Here is a 19,770-nt window from a genome sequence, read left to right on the forward strand (position 1 = left end):
GCCTCCTGAGAAACCTGTATGCAGGTCAAGACGCAACAGTTAGAACCAGACATGGAAAAATGGACTGGTTCCAAATTGGGAAAGGAGTACATCAAGGCTGTATATTGGCACCCTGCTTATTTAACTTATATGCGGAGCACATCATGTGAAATGCTGGGATTGACGAAGCACAATCTGAAACCAAGATTGCTGGGAGAAATATCAGTAACCTCAGATATACAGATGACACCACGGTTATGGCAGAAAGTGAAGAGGAACCTCATGAAGAAGCTCTTGATGGAAGTGGAAGAGGAGAGTGAAAGAGCTGGCTTAAAACTCAACATTCAAAAAACAAAGATCATAGCATCCAGTCCCATCACTTCATGGCAAATAGATGGGAAAACAATGGAAACAGTGACAGACTGTATTTTCCTGGGCTCCAAAATCACTGCAGATGGTGACTGCAGCCATGAAATTAAAAGATGCTTGCTTCTTGGAAGAAAAACTATGACCAACCTAGACAGCATGTTAAAAAGCAGAGACATTACTTTGCTGACAAAGGTCAGTCTCTTCAAAACTATGGTTTTTCCAGTAGTCATGTATGGATGTGAGAGTTGGACCATAAAGAAAGCTGAGCGCTGAAGAATTGATGCTTTTGAACTGTGGTGTTGGAGAAGACTCTTGAGAGTCCCTTGTTCTGCAAGGAGATCTAACCAGTCAATCCTAAAGGAAATCAGTCCTGAATATTCATTGGAAGGACTGATGCTGAAGTTGAATCTCCAATACTTCGGCCACCTGATGCAAAGAACTGATTCATTGGAAAAGACCCTGATGCTGGGAAAGAGTGAAGGCAGGAGGAGAAGGGGATGAAGAGGATGAGATGGTTGGATGACATCACTGACTCGATGGACATGAGTTTGAGCAACCTCCAGGAGATGGTGAAGGACAGGACGGCCTGGTGTGTAGCAGTCCATAGGGTTGCAAAGAGTCAGGCACAACTAAGCGACTGAAAACAAGAAGCCATAGACAGTCATTCTGTTAGCATAGGCTCATGACTGGAATTTTTAATTCCCTTTTATTTTTTTTTCTCTTCTAGTTATACCATTTACCTTATTGTGAGCCAAACTCTGCACACATGTGATTCATCCAGTGTTTCTAAATGTTTTTTAAAAATTCTCAATGTTGGAGAGTATTTTTCAGATATGTAGTCTGCTGTAGCTTGTGTTCATTTAATCAGCAAATTCTAAAATTTTTCTCTCCTTACATTTGACTACTATTATTCACATCTTTGAAACTCTTCCCATCATATTAACATAAGCCCTTTCACAGTATCACAGCAACCCTCCCACCATCTGCACACATTAACCATCTTCCTTTACTTCCAGTGCATGCCATACGGCTTGCTGGGAGAGAAAGTCGGCTTGAAGAACCTTTTGCAAGTGACATGAATCAGATAGTTGATGAAATTGCCTGTGCCCTGCTGCCGATCATCCAGGGTGAATATTTTGCATTTTTTGGCCACAGGTATTTAACCTCTGTTTTTAATTTTTTTAATTTTGTTGTTTTTAAACCTCTGTTTTGAAAAACATTTGGGGGACTTTTTTCCACCACAGATCCATGGTTAAGGTTGTCCTCTGTGTCTTATGGGATGTGTGCCTTTGTTTTAGTTTGGTTTTGATATTTCATCACTGCTTGAAAGAATGATTCAGTATGGTTAGAGCTCTTCTCAAATGAGACAGTCAGATTGAAAGAAGTCCTAGCAGGGACCGAAAAGATGGAAAGCCCTAGTGCTGAAGTGAACGAAACCTCTCCTTCAGGAGTGTGTAAATCCTAGGCTTCTCTCGGTATCTTCTTTTGAAAATAGCCCCAGTATTGGGTAACTCTGACCAGCCAAGGCTCTTACAATTGGCCAGTTTGTACAATCATCCTACTTTTTTTCCCTTTTAGGCAGAAAGCATTAAGACTTGTAAAATAAAGACTCTAGCAGCAATGTATATCCCATTTATTTTTTAAATTAAAAAGGATAGAAATAGTATGTATTTCTTAAGCTAAACTGTAGAATTTTAAGGTTAAGTCATAAATATCAGAGTTCTGTCTGCCTCTTACTCAGTTCGACCTTCGGCAACTTCCTTGGGTTTCTGAATTAAGTTTCTTCCTCTGTGAAGCTGGAATGATAATGGCTCCATTTCTGAGGATTAAATGAATAATAACCATAAATTACTTGGTATTATGGTAAGGACTCAGTACATTTTGGCTCCTGTATTACATATATTTACAGATATGATTGAGCAAAAAAAAAAAATGAAAAATTGAAGTATCCATTATCCTAGATAATCCTTCAGAATTTTGATGTGACTCCATAGTATTTTTGATGTTGGGATCCTATTTTATATTTCTTCCTAATTTCCCCCCTGGCCCCACTTAAGCTATTGCTATGGAGATCTGTAATCACTGCAAGATGACTTTGTCAATTCCTTTTAAGAGAATACTTATTTCTATCTTTTTTTCTGTTATAAAAGCACTTTGGTGACATTTTGGTAGAAAATTTAGTATACATTTCTTATAAATTTCTTAAGGACCACATGTCCAGAATTGAGTTAATGATATACACATTGATAGAGCACTTGATAGAAATTTCCAAATCACCTTCAGTTTACACTCCAGCAGCAATGACCATGGAACTGAGTTTCCTTTGTTCATTGCCTGAAGATATTTGCAAAAAATGCTCTTGATCAATACTGTCTACAAAATGTAACTACGTAATGTCTACAGCAGTTCACAAACTTTTCATTCCTGGCACTGCTTTAATACTGGGTTGACCAAAAGGTTTGTTCGGGTGTTTCTGTAACATGGTATGGAAAAACCCGAACAAATCTTTTGGCCAACCCAATACTTCTAGAAGCATTGGGGGGATCAAAGAGATTTTATGTGTGGTTTATCTATCAATATTTACCATATTAGAAAATAAAACTATGAAACTTTCCAGATACTTAACGTTAATAATCCCCTTATATGCTGATATAAAGAATACATATTTTATGCAAGACTATATTCTCCCAGAAAATCACTGTGGGAAGAGTGGCACTATTGTACACTTTGGCACACATTTAATGTCTGGCTTATTAGAAGGCAGCTAAGATTCTCTCTTTTGCATTCCAACTATGCTGATAACCCGTGACACAAGTGGTGTATGGAAAACTCAACTATACTCTCATAAAAAAAAAAAAAACCACCAGAGTTTAAAAGGGAAACATTTTAGCAATATTCTAAAAAAGGCTTTAACCTCACAGACTACCTAAAAAGGTGACAGGGACTCCTGGAAGTGCCCAGACTATACCTTGAAAACTGCTGATAAATATTCAATACATAATGACATCTATCTTTCAGGGAGGAAAGGAAATTTAAACTAATTTCAAGACATGGTGGAAATCAGTACTCAGTTTGAATTATCTAGGATGTCTTGAAACACTGCGGATGTGGCTGCAAATCATTGAAAACCTGCTGCTGCTGCTGCTGCTAAGTCACTTCAGTTGTGTCCGACTCTGTGAGACCCCATAGACGGCAGCCCATCAGGCTCCCCCTACCATTTACAAATAAGTTAGCTATTATTCAACTAATATAAGCTCTCCTTTGGTCTGTTTCTTGATCATTGCTATGTTTATGATGCTTGTTCTTGTGGATTTCTGATGTATTACCATGAGTTTTGTTGAATAGTTATTATCATGTTTTTCTTCCCCAAATGTAGTATGGGATCTTTTACTGCTTTTTTTACCGCACTACATCTCAAAGAAAAATATAATCTAGAACCGGTACATTTATTTGTGTCAAGTTTAAGCCCTCCTCATGTAAGTAATTTCATTTTCCTTAGGGAGGGTGGTGGAAAGGAGGGAAGTGCGGTGGGGAAATCAAGTCATTGTTTTCCGTTCTGATGAGTTTTGATCCAGTAGACATGGTGATGAATAAAAGATACTATTGGTTAATGAAACACTCACAAATCTCTTTTACTGTCCTCTTCTCATCTTTGCTCTGAAATGCACTTTAACTGTTTCCTGGTCAGTGCCTGCACTGGCCCAGGCATCTCTGATCAAAACTATTGATTCTAAGTGTATTTTCCTCCATTCTGAGTCAGCAGAGGATTTAACTTTCAGCAAACTAACTGGATCATTCTTTTTTTTTTTTCAATAAAAAATGTTTATTTATTTTTGGCTGGGCTGGGTCCTCGTTGCTGTGTACATCTTCCTCTAAGTTGCAGAGAGCCAGGGCTCTTCTCTAGGTGTGGTGCAGGCTTCTCATTGCAGTGGCTTCTTTTGTTGTGGAAAGAGGCTCCAGCGCACACAGGCTTCAGTAGCTGCTGCACATGGGCTGAGCAGTTGTGTCAGGCAGGCTTAGTTGCTCCGCGGCATGTGGGATCTTCCTGGACCAGGGATTGAGCCAGTGTGCCCTGCACTACCAAGGCAGATTCTTTTCCGGTGGTCAGGTACTCCTGTCTGCCATCAGGTGATGGTCTGTAAGCACTTCTGTGTCTGAAGGTGTATTCCTGACGTATCCGTGGAGAGACATGTACTCCACGTCCACCTACGTCTCTGCCACCTTGTTCTTCCCACAAGGCAGATTCTTAACCCCTGGACCACCAGGAAAGCCCTGATCAGAGAATTCTCAAAATCACCAAAAGGGAGCGTAGAGAGCGTTCAGCGTCTGAGCAGGTGCTTTAAATGAAATGTCAGACTAATGTTTTTACTGTTTCAAGTCAAAGGCCCGCATTCATCTCCACAAAGATGATTTGTGTAAAGAAGAAATTTTCTATGTAATGAAGAAAGTGGGAGGCATTCCTGACAAATTTTTTGATAAGAAAATGAGTCCAGAATTTGTTACCAGATTGTTAGCAGATCTTCATATTTTGAATGATGTCACGTAAGTCATTAAGGCACGTTTTTTTTCTCTCTCTCTCTCTTTTTAAAATAATTATCTATGGAAGATGCAGGTTGGCTGTTCTCTGAGGATCCTTATCCAGGAAGGCAGAGTTTGACTTGCTTTCTTTTGAGGCCCACCTGTGATATTTTTGCCGCCTTAAAATGGAGCCTGGGCATGGAAATTACATCAATCAATGATGCACAGGGCATCTTTATCTTTTTTTAAAAAATGTGGTTCAATGTGTGTTGGGTTGGCCAAAAGTTTGTTCGAGTTTTTCCATAAGATCTTACAAAATCCCCAAATGAACTTTTTGGCCAATCCAGTATGCTTTATCACATAAAAAACATTTGTTGAATAAATTACTAATGTCAAAGGATGCTCATCTTCTTAGGGGAACAGCAGAAGGGGATCCCTACTTATTAAATATGTGGAGGTGATCCAGGACAAGGGAGTGGTTTGCTTCTTGGGGGAATTTTGTTCCAGAACCCATTTGGCTCCATGACACCTGACTATTCCTGTCTCCTGAGAGGTCTCACTGACATTTGATTCTTCTAATAGGACTGAAGTCCTAATGTTCCAGATACTGGCCCTAATAAACTGAAACCACAAGGTTCTCCTTTTCCTAATCTCCCCACAGCAGGTCCTGTGGGGCCAGCATTTGGGCCTCAGTCACTATTATATACCATCATGCATTTCTTCAATTTTGTCTGGTTCTTGTCTCCTTTGGGGAGGAGCCGGACAGACGGGTCTGTGTTCCTTTTCTTTCTGCCACTGTGCCTGGAGCTGAACCTAGGGCCTCCACAGGCAGTGCCTGTGAGTAGAAGTTTATACAAATAGCTTTAAAAAAGGAAAAAAGTGGAGCAGACTTGAAGCACCTTGAGAACAGAGACAATCCTGTTCACTTCTATCACATCTCTGCGTTCACACCAATGCTCACCTCTGCTCCACCACTACGGGCACTAGCTGCCCTGGTCTGTCATCTCTTTCCATTTCTACCCCAACCGTCTGAGCAAACGTGATCCCCATAGGGCTGTGCTGTCTGTGTTCCTGGCTTAGCGTAGAGTCAGAATCCAAGAAACACCAGTCCAAGTCTGACATCCCGTACCCCTACTAAAGGAAACGTAATCCAAAGCACTGTGGACATTAGTGAAATAGCGTAGGCAAAGCTGCTTTTTAATTAAGCCTCGTACAAACATGCCTTCTGTAGAGGCTGTTCACCAGGATCCAGACCCCTGGCCTAGTGGCTGTGAGATTTGGACTCAGGGTCCCTTCTCTCAGAGGAAGGGATGCTGAGAGTAAACCCCTCAAGGTGTGGTGGGTGAGGATGCAAGGAGGTCGTGTTTGGGAGACGCCGTGGATATGGCACACAACAAACCACCCTCAATTTTTAAAAATCCAACCCAACAATTCACTACCAGAGGTTCTGATGACTTTGGGGAATTAACATTTGTTAAGAAGAACCCTGAGTGCTGGAAAGGGAGCCAAGGTTCAACAACAGACCCTGAGAGAAATTGAAATAGAGAAGTTCATGACTCACGGGTGGTGGAGGAGGTCCATGGTGCACCTAGTGGGGCCACACGGGGAGGTCAAGGCCAACTGCAGGCAGAGAGGTGGCTGGACCTGATGGACACGCCCTTAGGCCTGGGTGGAGGGCTTTGGGGTTCCTGGGCTAAGTCCGGATTGCTATTGACCAAAGAGCGAACCCCAAAGAGCGGGTTTTGGTAAACTTCATGGGAGGTTTATCTAAAAGGTACACAAGGGAAGGCTCCAGGGGGCCCAGAGCAGCTGTCACCTAGGCCACTGGGGGAGGGTCACAACAGGAACTCACCCGTTTGTGACTCTGCTCCAGGAGGGCCAAGTGTCAGGTCCAGGCTCTCACAAGCTGCCTGGCCACACAGCATGGCTGCTGAGGCACCAACATTATAAAGCAGTTTAGCTAAACTCTCAAGAGGTCTCAAAAGAAACCTCCCCCAGACTGAAAATAAAAGTCATCCACAAGGATATTCTACTCGCAGAATACCAAAAGAAAAAAAAAAATTTTTAACAGTCTCACCCTCTCCTCAGAGAATCAAATCTCAGGAGCTACTTAGAAGGATTCACTTCCTCTCTCCAAATCTCAAATGTCCTAAGCTTGTTCTGGATTCTCCTCTTGCTGCTTCAGCTCCTTCCCCTTCCTTGGTCTGCTTTCCTCTCTCCACCTCTCTGCAGCACTCAGCTTTTCCCAATATACAGGAAATCAGGCCTGGAATGTCTCTCCACCCTCTCCTTGCCCATCACCCACCCCCAAGGCTCAAAGCCCGGAGGTCAAAAGGAAAATCTGAGGCAGGAGGGAAGGCTTTGCAGCTCCACTTCACTGAAGCTGTCCTCCTGTCCTACTCGGACGAACACACAGTCCTCTTCTCTCTCTGGGACCCTGATGACACACATGTCAGGCTGTCTGTCATCATCCCAGGGCTCTCAGATGTTCTCCTTTAAAAAAAATTTTTTTTCTTTTCGTTTCAGTTTGGATAATTTCTATTAACCATCTTCACGTTGACTTTGCTCAGCTGTATCAGATCTACTGATGAGCTTGTCAAAGGAATGTCCTATTGCTGCTGCTGCTTATTTCTAGGATTTCTCTTGGACTTTTTCTTGCAGTCTTCACCTCTCTAATGAACTTCCCTATTTGTTCACATATGTCCATCTTTCCTATGAAACCCTTTGGCATCTCCATCATAGCGACTGTCAAGCCCTTGTCTGACAGTTCCAACATCTGGGTCTTATTTGAGTCTTGTGCGTATGTGCTAAGTCACGTCAGTCGTGTCCGACTCTTTGCAATCCTATGGACTCTAGTCTGCCAGGCTCCTCTGTCCATGGGGTTCTCCAGGCAAGAATACTGGAGTGGGTTGCCATGCCCTCCTTCAGGGGATCTTTGCCACCCAGGGATTGAACCGGAGTCTTTTGTGTCTCCTGCTTTGGCAGGTGGGTAAGTTACCACTGGGCCACCTGGGAAGCCCATTTAAATCTTATTCTTTTAATTACTTTGCCTCTTGACAATGGAGTTATTTCTTGCTTTTTGTGTCTGATAATTTTTTTTTAATTTAAAGCTAGGTATCATGCATAAAACAGATATTCTATTGAAAGATATCATGCATGAAACTGACATAAATATATTTTATGATTTGAGCACATCTCCTCTGGCAGGCCATGAATGTGGGGAGTTGGGTCAATCCAGACTGGAGATGAGCTGAGTTTCAGTTTTGTTGCTACTATGGTTACACTTCAGGGCAATGGTTCTCCCAAGTTACTGCGTGCTTACTGTGGAGACTGGACTGGAGAATTTTTCTCAATTTTTCTGTCTCTCTCCAGGCTCTCCCCACTGACAGCTGTTGTTTGGTCCCCTATGTGTGATGCTAGCCTCTGGGGTAACAAGGGGAGCTGTTGGACATCTGAGCCAATCTTCAGCTTCAGTCTTAGTCAGGTCCTCTGTGTCTAGGCCTTGTGGGTGGGTCTGGTGGGTATTGGGTGGAAGTTTCCAGTCCCGCCCCAGTAGTAGAAGACTTTGCCTTGGCTTTTGTATAGAATTGGGGGCCTGGTAGCTCAGCTGGTAAAGGATCCACCTGCAATGCAGGAGACCCTGGTTTGATTCTTGGGTCACGAAGATCCCTTGGAGAAGGGATAGGCTACCCACTCCAGTATTCTTGAGCTTCCCTGGTGGCTCAGATGGTAAAGAATCTGCCTGCCGGTGGGAGAACTGGGTTTGATCCCTGGGTTGGGAAGATCCTCTGGAGGAGGGCAAGACAACACACTCCAGTATTCTTACTTGGAAAATCCCAATGGACAGAGGAGCCTGGCAGGCTACAGTCCATGGCGTTGCAACGATTCAGACACAACTGAGTGACTAAGCACAGCACAGGGGGACCAAGACCCTTCCCATTCCTTCCCCCAGGGTAGAGGCTTAATGCTTCCATCCCCTACATCCATGGGTCTTCCCATGTGCCCTGGGTGGGGGGCGTGGAGGGGAAGTGTTTGATGCCCCTCCTCTAGCAACTGAGATTTCTGCTTGGTAGGAGGGGAGGACTTGACTGGGGGCAGGGTCAGTGTCCATCTGATGGTCACATCCAATTTCCTGCTGCCCACCTGCCCTGCAGAGAGGGCTATTTCTGACCTCCTGCCTTGTTCCTAGTCTTTCTCATGAACCCCTAGTGGGGGCCATGGACAGAAGCCTGTGAGTCAGTGTGAACTGCATCTGACACATCACCCCATGCTTGGTCCCCAGCACTTGAGCATTTGTAGCCGGTTCCTTCTCGCCCACATGGACAGCAGACACCCTTCATCCTGTGCTCTGCCCACATGATGAGCCAGTCCCTGTGACCCATCTCTCCTTAGAGGGGCCCAGTCTTCCTTGGAGTTCGGTTTCTGGTTTGCCTTGCAAACTCAGCTTCCTGAAGAGTTCAAGAATTTATGGTTTTGCAGTTTGTCGGGCTTTTTTCCTTGTTAGGCCACAAGTGGTGCTCCTGGTTTTCTACATTCCAGGCAGAAGTGGGACTTCTTGCCCGGACTATTGAAATAGACAATTCTTTGTCCCCTTCAGTCTGCTCGACACATTGTACCAGAAGGGATGACTGTCAAGTCTGGTCACGATGTGCCTTGCGCTAAATCCTCCTGGTGGCTTCCTGACTCTCTTAGGATGACCACATTCCTTCAGGAGACCTACACGTGGCCCTTTCTTGCTTAGTATTATTTCTTTTGGGGCACACCACATTGGATGTGGGATCCTGGTTTCCTGACCCAGGATTGAACCTGCACACAGCAACCCTCTCCCAAACAAGGGAGGGCTGGAGGATAGAGAGGTGGCTATTTCAGGGGAATGACAGTTAAAGATACTACATAGCCAGCCCCATTTTGTGTTGGACCGGGTGCCCAGGTGCTACCTGTCTGCACCTGACTGTTCTAGAAGCCAGAAGATCTTGGAAAATAACCTGGACCACACTGACTCTCAGACAGGTGCTGACATGTAAACGTGCCACGGATTAAAAAAAATAAAATGTTTGTTTTGCTGTAAACAGTAAAAGGGAAGGAAGTGAGGACTTGTTTGATTTAAATGAGGTTATTAATAGGAAAAGATTCTAGGGGGTGTCTATTATGAAACGTTACTAACCGGCTCCTTTATATTTGCAGCTCTGACATACCCTCTAAGACTCGTCTTTCTTGTGACATAACATGCTTTTCTGGATCTGAAGATATACCACTGGATATGGAAGGTGAAGTGATCTTGATGGTTTGAGGTGTTTTATTGAGATATCTGATGATTTCCATGCCAGAGGTGCTGGCATGCCTTACAGCACAGATCTGATTTTTTTAAATGTCCTGTACTAGTACATAAATCCAGTCACACGTTTTTTTCATACACTACAAGGGGATATGTAATACCCATGCTTCTTTTTATATCCTTAAACTATTGCTATACTTCAAGTAAGTGTCTTTTTTAAACGATTCATTTGTGTAAAAATGGTCTGGTCAGTATAGGGCACAAAGGCAAATAAAAGTATTAGTGTTAACAACAACAACAAAACTCTCAACTGGCAGTTACATGGAGTAGAAAACTGGTCCCGGTTTTATCTAGTGTAAACGGAGAGATGTCAGTTGTGTGTAAAATGGGAGAAGGTGGGTGATACCACTGTATACTGCTAGGTCTCTGAGAAATTAAAAATTCAGGGTGTATAGAACATGAGACCATGGAAGTAACCCTACGACTAGTGTGCTCTTAGAAAAGTAACACCTGGGAGTAACTCTGTGGGTGGTGGCGTCATCTGTTATTAAATACAATTCTGTTTTTTCAGCCTGGAAAGACGTAACCAGTGGAAGTTTCGACAGTTTTGTGCTTCCAGGAAACCACTTCTATCTTATGGAACCTTCCAACACAAGCTTCATCAAGAAGTACATAACCAAGACTCTAGAAATATCAGCGTTCACCTCTTGACAGATATCTCCCCTTCTTGGTCTTAAAACAGTCCAGTTGATTATCTGATACTCTTCTTCAGTTTTTTAGAGTAGCTTAGGACTTTGTTTCAGAGATTGGAAAATGATACATTTGCTGCTGTCAGGGTGATGGTTATCTACAAATGTATTTCCCCAGAGCATTTACGTATCTAGGGGATGAAAGATGAATGGGTCAAGAATACTTCCGGGAGGGTCTTTCTTCTTTGTATTAGAATCTCATTTGAGTCTCATCTGTGGAAGGTTTGTCAATGAAATTCCTGCTTGGTCGATGATTTATTTCTTCCTTTCGGTTATTCTGACAGTGAAAATCACAGACAGGGGAAGTGCTTGAAATGAAATGACTGTTTCATTAACACACTGTGGCCCAAAGCCTGATCTCACCTTTTGAAATATAGGGTTGCCCCATTCAATGAGGAAATGTAGCCTACTGTTAAAAGAAGACAGCCCTGAATAATCATTGCTGCCTGTCCTGGCAAGTCCCCGGAATGCCTGTAGCCTTCTTAGGTTCTCTTCTAAGGGGTTCCTCCAACCTGGATTGCCTGTTGTCTCTGTGTGTCCCTGCTACTCTTTATGCAATGACCAACTGGGACTCAGGGCAACTGTTTGGGGTCTAGTCCTTGGCATACAGAGGGTCAAGCACAAATGCCAGACCCAACAGGCTGCCTCAGCTTTGTGTGTGATCATTTGAACCAGACATAGAGAGAAAGCACACCAGTTGGAAACAGACAGAAAAAAAAAGGGGAAAAATTAAATAGGAGAATGACTTGAGTCCGAGCAACGGCAGAACACCACTGGTAGGATTCATACATACCTACTGCCTGGATGGAGAGGCACCATATCCCCAGGGCTACATGGGTCCTGCCATCTCTGCCAAGTCCCAAACTGTGTGTGTCTCTTGGAATCCTAGCTGTTCAATTGGCACCTTGATTTGTTATCTCCCTCGGTTCTTCACAATAAAGCCCCTACTTCATGCAACCAGTGTCTCTTCCTTATGGCTTCAAATGCTTGACACAGCTTGACACACTAAAATGTCGCTTCTAAAGCATGGATGTGTTTGGGATCACATAATAGGGGGTTGTGTTTTTGTTGGTTTAAAAATAGTATATAGAGAATCTTAGTAAGTTTAAGGGAAATGCACACAAGAGGGATTTTTTAGAATGTATCATTCTTTTTAATATTTATTTATTTACTTGGCTGCAGTGGGTCTTAGTCGCAGCATGTGAACTCTAAGCTGCAGCATGTGGGATCTAGTTCCCTGGCCAGGGATCAAACCCGGGCCCCTGCATTGGGACCTCTGAGTCTTAGCTACTGGACCACCAGGGAAGTCCCCATTGTTTCTTTTTAACAAAGTGAAAATAATACAAAATTCACCATGGTGGGGAGAAGGGTTTTGAGTTAGAATTCATGTAATACATTTGAGCTAAAGGTAACCTCAAGAAACTATGTTCCCTGTTTAGTACGCACTGAACTGTGCTTTACTCTTTGGTGTAGGATACAGGGCTCCATTCTGGAAGGATTGGTGCTAAAGGAATCTAGATTTGTGACTATTCATTCGAACAACCTGTAGTTACTACAGTCCACAAATAGGAATCTCATGATGCAGCCGATGCCAGGCTTTTGGGGTGGATGTGAGGTCCACACAGGAACAGCTCGAAGAGTTTCTGAGCCCTCCGCTGGAAGAGGGTGTTGACTTCTTCGTGGAAGGCTTCTGTCTTTAGGCAACACTTAGTACAGAGGAGAATCACCTTTACTTTCCAAAGTTTTCCAGATTAGAAATCAAGCTAGATTTGTTTTTCATTAAACTTTTTATTTTGAGGGAACTGTAGATTCACATGGGGTTCTAAGAAACAACACAGAGCTCCCCAGTTTCCCCAGATGGCAACATCGTGAGAAATTCTAGGGTCACCGGCCAATCAGGGGATGACATTGATACAGAACATCCCATCACCGCTGGATCCCTCCTGCTGGCCTTTTAACATCCTCCCCCATTCCCCTCCTCCTTGGCAATCACTGTTCAGTCCTCAAGGTTTGTAATTTTGCCAATTCAAGAATGTTACATAAACAGGATCATACAATATACAACCTTTTGGGACTGGCTTTTATTTCACCCAAAATAATTCCCTGAAAATTCATCTAGTTGATCCAAAATTTTTTTTCTTAAGTCACATGAAATCAATCTCTCACACAACACCAAACCTACACCCTTCAGCAGGGGACAGGCACCCAGTCTGGAAAGATTTCTAGCCTGTGGAATCTCAAGCAGATGTTAGGACTCTGAAAATGAGACCACCTTCTTTCAGAGAGCCTGTGGACAGCCAAGTGAGACTGCAAAGTGGTCCAACAGACACTCCAGATTCTGCATTTTCACTCTGATAAAACTGGACTTCAGAGGCATACTGCACAGTCTGTCATCACCAGCTACTACCTTTCAGCCTGACGTTTTTGTCTTAAGCATAGAAACTTGAATAGTTGATAGCCCATGACAGCTTTTATTCTTTCTTTGAAGAGTTTGAGATAGACTCATAAGTTTATTTTTTAAAGTTTTGTTGCTTGCTATCAGGTTTTATATAGTATACACTTTTAAATTAAGGTAGGATAATTACAGGTACCTCATTCAATTCTTACCCTCTGAGATCAACATTTTCCCCTTACCCTACAGATGAGCTTTAGCAAAGCTTCAGTAACTTGCCTTGGGTTACCTATAAATCAGTCACTGAAGGGAGCCTGGAGCCGGGTGTGTCTGTATTGCTGAGGCTCCGTGTTGGTGTGAACCCCAAAGCTACACAGTGAAACAAAGACCCTTGTGATTAGTTCTTAATAATCTGTGCTGATTATACCAGTAAGACCACTTCACTGCAGAAAAAACAGAGGAGTCAAAAGAACAAGCAATGATTAATGTTTTTGTGTACACACTACCAGAGCAACACTTTAAAAAGAACTCTTAAAAATTGCCTGGTTTTAGCAAGTAAAGTTTCGTTAAACACGTAGTTTCAGCATACCTCTAATTCAGAATGACAAGTCATGTTGCCAGCAAAAATATTGATGACCCATCAAGAGTCACAGTGCATTTCTCCCCTAAGTATTAGGTCACGATACCATTATGAAGGCTTCAAAAGAAAAATTCTCTCACGGGCTGGATTCTAGATTCCATATTTTTCTATTAGCTCTTTTGCTTTAGAAATATAGGCATTCATGGCATCTTCCTTTGATAATCCTAGAAAGATACAAACAGGTTGACTCACCGACCGATGTATGTGGAAATTAAGAAGGTTCGTGTAACATTTAAAAAACTAACTACCTTTTTGAAGGTTCCAGGCTTCCCACTTAGCCTTTCCTTTTAGATCTAACAGTGCTGGACACTCTGCCAAAAGAAGGACAGATATTCACAGGATTACTTGTTATTTTATGCTTCTACACTGTTCAATAAAGTGTACTGTTATTTTTAAATATGACAGCACAATACCAATATCTATGTCTCCAATTACAGACTGTTTGTAGAGTCCATAGAGCTCTTTTAATTCCTCATCATCTGGCCTGGTTTTCAGCTTCCTCACGTCTTTGGCCGCCTTGTCAAAATCAGCCTAAAACAAAAAGACACAGTGCATTTGCTAACTTTTGGCAGGTTTATTTGCTTCAGGGGAACTTAAAGAGGACAGGAAGCTTTCAATCAGAAATGAACTATTACTGCTCTGGTTCCACCAGAATTATTCTTATTTTAACTTGTGGATACTTCCTCTGGTCCTTACCTGTTACATGGACAATGCACCTATGTATTTGATACAGAGGACAAAATAAAATTCTTAATATTTAAAATGTTTATCTAAATGTTTAAAAACTGAAGAATACATAAATAAATGGAAAGATATTCCCTGTTCATGGATAGAAAAAGTTAACAGTTAGTAAAATGTTCATCTTACCCAAAGTCATCAACAAACTCAATGCAATTCACTATCAAAATTCCCATGGTATTTTTCATAGAAAGAGAAAAAGCAATCCTAAAATGTGTATGGCAGAGAAGGCAATGGCACCCCACTCCAGTACTCTTGCCTGGAAAATCCCATGGATGGAGGAGCCTGGAAGGCTGCATGCAGTCCATGGGGTCACTGAGGGTAGGACACAACTGAGCGACTTCCCTTTCACTTTTCACTTTCACGCATTGGAGAAGGAAATGGCAACCCACTCCAGTGTTCTTGCCTGGAGAATCCCAGGGACAGGGGAGCCTGGTGGGCTGCCATCTATGGGGTCACACAGAGTCGGACACGACTGAAGTGACTTAGCAGCAAAATGTGTATGGAACTATAAAAGCTAAAGCAATCTTGAGAAAGAAGAACAAAGCTGGAGGCATCACAATTCCTGATTTAAAATAATATTACAAGCTATATAGTAAGCAAAATATATGGTATGGTACTATATGGTACTGACATAAACAGACACAAAGATCCATGGAACGGAGTCAAGACCCCAGAAATAAACCCATGCATATATGGTCTATTCGTTTATGACAAAGGACCCAAGAATATACAGTACAGAAAGGACAGTGTCTTCAGTCAACAATTCTGGGAAAACTGAATACACATGCAAAAAAATGAGACTGGACTCCATCTTACACCACATACAAAAATCAACTCAAAATGAATTATAGACTTGAACATGAGATTTAAACTGTAAACAACTAGAAAAATACATAGAATGTTCCTTGACATCATTCTTAGCAATGATTTTTGGATGTGACACTGAAAGCAAAACTAGTTAAAATGAAAATAAACACAAGAGACTACAGCAAACAAATAAGCTCCTGCACAACAAAGGAAACCATCAACAAAATGAAAAGGCAGCCCACTGAACGGGACAAAATATTTGCAAACTGTATATCTGATAAGGGGCTAATTTCCAAAATACATACAGAACTCATATGACTGAACATCAAAAAAAAAAAAGCAAAACAATCTGATTTTAAAAGAGTCGGGAGATTTTTCCACAGAAGATATATAGGGACCTGAAATGATGCTCCACATCATTAAGCATCAGGAAAATGAAATCAAAACAACAATGACATATCGCCCCATATCTGTAAGAACGGCTATGATCAAAAAGGCAAGAAATAGCCAGTGCTGATGAGGATGTGGCGAAAAGGGCACCCTATACACCTTGGTGGGAATGCAAATTGGTGCAGCCACTGTGGAAAACAGTGTGAAGCTTCCTCAAAAAAATTTAAAAAAGAACTACTATATGATCTCACAACCCACTTTGGAGTATTTATCCAAAGGAAATGAAATCAGTTTCTTGAAGAGACATCTAAATATACTAAAATGTGTCAATACTAATGGCCTCTATTGGTAAGTTTCCTGTTCTTTAAAAAAAACCATCAATACTCTCCAAATTTCCCATAATGTGTACATATTGTATCTATAATAAGGACAAAGTTAAAATGCTACATCACTGCCCTCAGCTTCCTAAGGGCAGGACAGGGAGACACTGTCCAGGAGGTATAAGGATCCTTCCCTTCAGGGTTGGCAGGCATCTCGGGTGTTCTATCTGCTGTGAAGTCCCGTGCCATCTTCCAATGACAGCAACTCAAGTCCTTTTGGCAAGCTAAGCCTTGATACGAATTCTAAGGCTTTTCAGAAACCATGCTAAGTCCCTGCCTTCCAGGAAGGAGTTTTTGGAAGACTGTGCTTCATGTTTTGAGGGGTATGGAACCATCTGACAAGCTCATGAAAGTCTTGGACCCTCTCCAAAGTGGAGCCCTTGACCATTTCCCAGGCAATTTCAGGGGTCCCCTCTATAATCTCTCACCAGGCAGAGAAGAAAAACCCATTCCAGAGCAGGGCCCAGGGCCAGTCCGTCTCTCCAGCATGCCCTTCCCTGGCCCCCAACGTGGTACACTTGTGTTCTACATGGCAGTTTTGATGTGCCTTCTCCCAGCCCAACCACGATGAGCCGTGGAAGGAAAAACATCGGGCTCGCATCAGGATCCTGGATTTTAATTCTAGCTTGGAGACACACTGCCCTGGGACTCTGTGTAAGCAATGGAGAGATTTGGCTTCAGCTCAAAAAAAAGGCATCAGCCTCAGCTGGGAAGCACGAGGATGAAACAAGAATAAGACCGTAAATATTCTTGACTTCATTCTGCTGACTCTGCCGGCCCAGAGCTCACCACTTGTATCACACTATTGATTCAATATGTATTGAACACTTCTGAGGGGCCAGGCCTTGGGAGAGCAGACTGGGATGAACAGGGCAGCCAGCTTTCACAAAGCTCAGCGTCCTGTAGGAGATGAGTGGGTCACAGTGATCATGTGATACTTGCTCAAGCAGAGGAGCAGTGGGTGCCCTGGGACCACAGAGAAGGGAGTAGTCACGAGGGTGGAAGGCACATTCTTAGAGGAGATGATGTTTAGCTGAGCCTGGGGAGGAGTCAGTGCCTAGGGGATGGACAGAGATAGGGAAGGGGGTTCCAGGCAGCCCCAACAGTATTTATTAGGGCTCAGCACAAAGGCTGGTGGGAATGTATTTGTTCCCCCCAAGTATTCAGAACAGAGGATAGGCACAAATGTTCATCTCAGTAGCAAGAGCCTTGCCTTAACAGAGTGCTGGCAGGTGGTAGGAGCCCATCTGAGCCCTGTACCTCCTTGTTGAATACATGAATGAAAAGTGAGTAGATATTAGGAGAGTCTGAAATCATCATAGGTGAGAAACAGATTTTTTTTTTCTTTTAATCTTTGGCCACACCTCACCACATGCAGGTTCTTAGTTCCCTGACCAAGGATGGAACCTACACCCACTGCGGTGAAGCACAGAGTCTTAACTACTGGACCACCAGGGAAATCCCAGAAACAGGGATTTAAAGGTACAGTCATTTACACTTAATTCCAAGAACTCTGAGCCAAAGGGAAAGTTGGATGATGTTCCCGTGCTGCTGCAGAGCTGGGCTCGCAGCTTTGGGTGAGGAATTTAAACCTCCGCTAAGCTCACTCTGCTGGAGTCGGGTCCTCAGCACCCTGGCTGAAAGCTGACCCACTGGATTTCCCCTGCACCTGTGCCTGAAGGGTCTTCAGAACAACTCCCTTAAAACCTCTCCTCACACCCTCTCCCGTTCATGTTTTCACAAGGCCTCCGACCCCACCCTTGGTGTAGCAGTGACCCTGGTGTCACCACTGTCCCATGGGGTACACCCTGCCATGTACCCAGTGCAGACAATTTAAAAATTTTAAAGAATATTTAGTAGTGACAAAAAGCTCATAGTACAAAAAGAGAGAGGGAGCAAGCAAAATTATATAAAAAGCAAAGTGTGTGTATAAACATTCACATATCACAGCGATGTTTCTCGAACACTTGAGAAAGTAACTTAGTGCTACTGTGATTATCACTTGGGTGAAGGAATGCCTGATGTTTTACTTTATATTATGGGCTTCCCTGGTGAAGAATCCGCCTGGTTTCATATCTGGGTTGGGAAGATCCCCTTGAGAAAATAGCTGCCCACTCCAGTATTCTTGCCTGGAGAATTCCATGGACAGAAGAGCCTGGCGGGTCCATGGGGTCACAAAGAGTCGGACAGGCCTGAGAGACTAACACTTTCCCTTTTTTCCTTCATATTTGTTCTCTTTCTCTCAAATTTCCACCCTGAACGTATATATTTTTTTCCCTCCAAAGATCATAAGAACAGTATTTTAAGATCGTGGTTTTCCAGATCTCTGCACTTGCCTGGGAGAACCCCTAGACGTGCCAAGGAGCAAGGGGAGGCCGCAGCCGCCCACACCTCCCTCTCCACGATAGCAAGAGAGCGCTGGGCAGGACCACCGGGTCCGCCGGGAGCAACGCCGCGCCCGCCCTCCCCCCGCCCGTGCCGGGTTTGCGTCTAACCAGTCCCCGGGGTTCACAAGAGTTGCTATAGGGAGCCCGGCACGCCGTCAACTGAGTGCACCGGTGCGGACTACGCGCAGTAAGGGGGCGCTGAGGATGGGGTGGGCGTGTCTCGGGGGTCCCCTCGGACTGCCACCGGGGACAAAGGCGACTGGCAGCAGCAGCCCGAAGCGGCGGGTCAGAGATGCGCCGCGCCCCCGGCGGGCCGTCACGCCGGCCCCACGCCCCACTCGAGCGCTTTTCTCCGGGACGGACGCTCCTCCCCGCCCCCAGCAGTTTTAGCACACCCAGCTCACCTGCAGGGACATGGCGGCTAAACCTGGACGATGCCTGTCTCCAAGCGCCGGGTTCCCGGGACCCCGCGCCCAGAGGCTCCTTAAAGGGCAGAGAGCCTCCGCCCGCCGGCTCCTGTTGGTCGCGCTGCCGGGCCCGGCCTATGCCCATTGGTCGCTGGCCCGCGAGGGCAAGGCTGGGCGGTGAGTGACACCCTCCGGGCCGGCTGGGCCGCGCTCTTCTCCCAGCCCAAGCCCTACAGAGAGTTGTACGCTGCCAGAGGCTGCAACTGGCAAGGCGCAGGGAAGAGAATATAAATGAGCTCCTCTCTGCCCCTGACTCGCTGTATTCATTCTCTAGAAGTTGTTTGCAGGAAATCCTGAGAGGTCTCTCTAGGGCACTGACCTCACTTGGGATTCCTTTTGATATATACCTCTGTCCTCTGCATGATTCTTAGAACTTAGATGGCAGACAGCCTTTATCTGATGTCTCTGTCTCCCGACCCGTCTTTAGGCACAGCCCATCAGGAATGAAGAGGTAGTTTGCCTCTTTTCTTCTCGTTATAAAAGGAGAGCCACTTACATTCTGAACACGCTCTGCAACCATCCCAGCTGGATTTCAATTAGGGTAAAAAAAAAGCACAGGACTCTTCAACATGACCCCGTTCTCAAAGGGCACAAACCCAGTGTCACTCCAAGTCTGCAGACACAGAACGGGGTTGTAATTCACATCTGATTAAATTTTCATAGAACTGGAACTGCA

The 19,770-nt window shown here is 44.0% G+C and overlaps 2 protein-coding genes across 2 annotated transcripts in view; one reads left to right on the forward strand and one right to left on the reverse strand.

Moving 5' to 3' along the window:
* OLAH (oleoyl-ACP hydrolase) overlaps window positions 1–11,829 on the forward strand; it is a 28,840-nt gene extending 17,011 nt beyond the window's left edge. The window contains exons 3-7 of the mRNA XM_025001367.2: window positions 1,365–1,503; window positions 3,725–3,875; window positions 4,718–4,890; window positions 10,051–10,133; window positions 10,713–11,829. Of these exons, the coding sequence (XP_024857135.1) occupies window positions 1,365–1,503; window positions 3,725–3,875; window positions 4,718–4,890; window positions 10,051–10,133; window positions 10,713–10,852 (686 nt within the window). The 3' untranslated portion in view covers window positions 10,853–11,829. The remainder of the gene's footprint in view (window positions 1–1,364; window positions 1,504–3,724; window positions 3,876–4,717; window positions 4,891–10,050; window positions 10,134–10,712) is intronic.
* An 829-nt stretch (window positions 11,830–12,658) lies between these two features.
* On the reverse strand, window positions 12,659–19,116 carry ACBD7 (acyl-CoA binding domain containing 7). The gene is made up of 4 exons (NM_001113297.3): window positions 19,032–19,116; window positions 14,336–14,453; window positions 14,171–14,233; window positions 12,659–14,086 (listed from the first exon to the last, which is right to left on the reverse strand). The coding sequence occupies exons 1-4, from the start codon at window positions 19,041–19,043 to the stop codon at window positions 14,013–14,015; spliced, it is 267 nt and encodes an 88-aa protein (NP_001106768.1). The 5' UTR covers window positions 19,044–19,116; the 3' UTR covers window positions 12,659–14,012.
* Between the last annotated feature and the right edge of the window lie 654 nt (window positions 19,117–19,770).

Source organism: Bos taurus, chromosome 13 (assembly GCF_002263795.3).
Source record: "Bos taurus isolate L1 Dominette 01449 registration number 42190680 breed Hereford chromosome 13, ARS-UCD2.0, whole genome shotgun sequence".
Taxonomy (NCBI): domain Eukaryota; kingdom Metazoa; phylum Chordata; class Mammalia; order Artiodactyla; family Bovidae; genus Bos; species Bos taurus.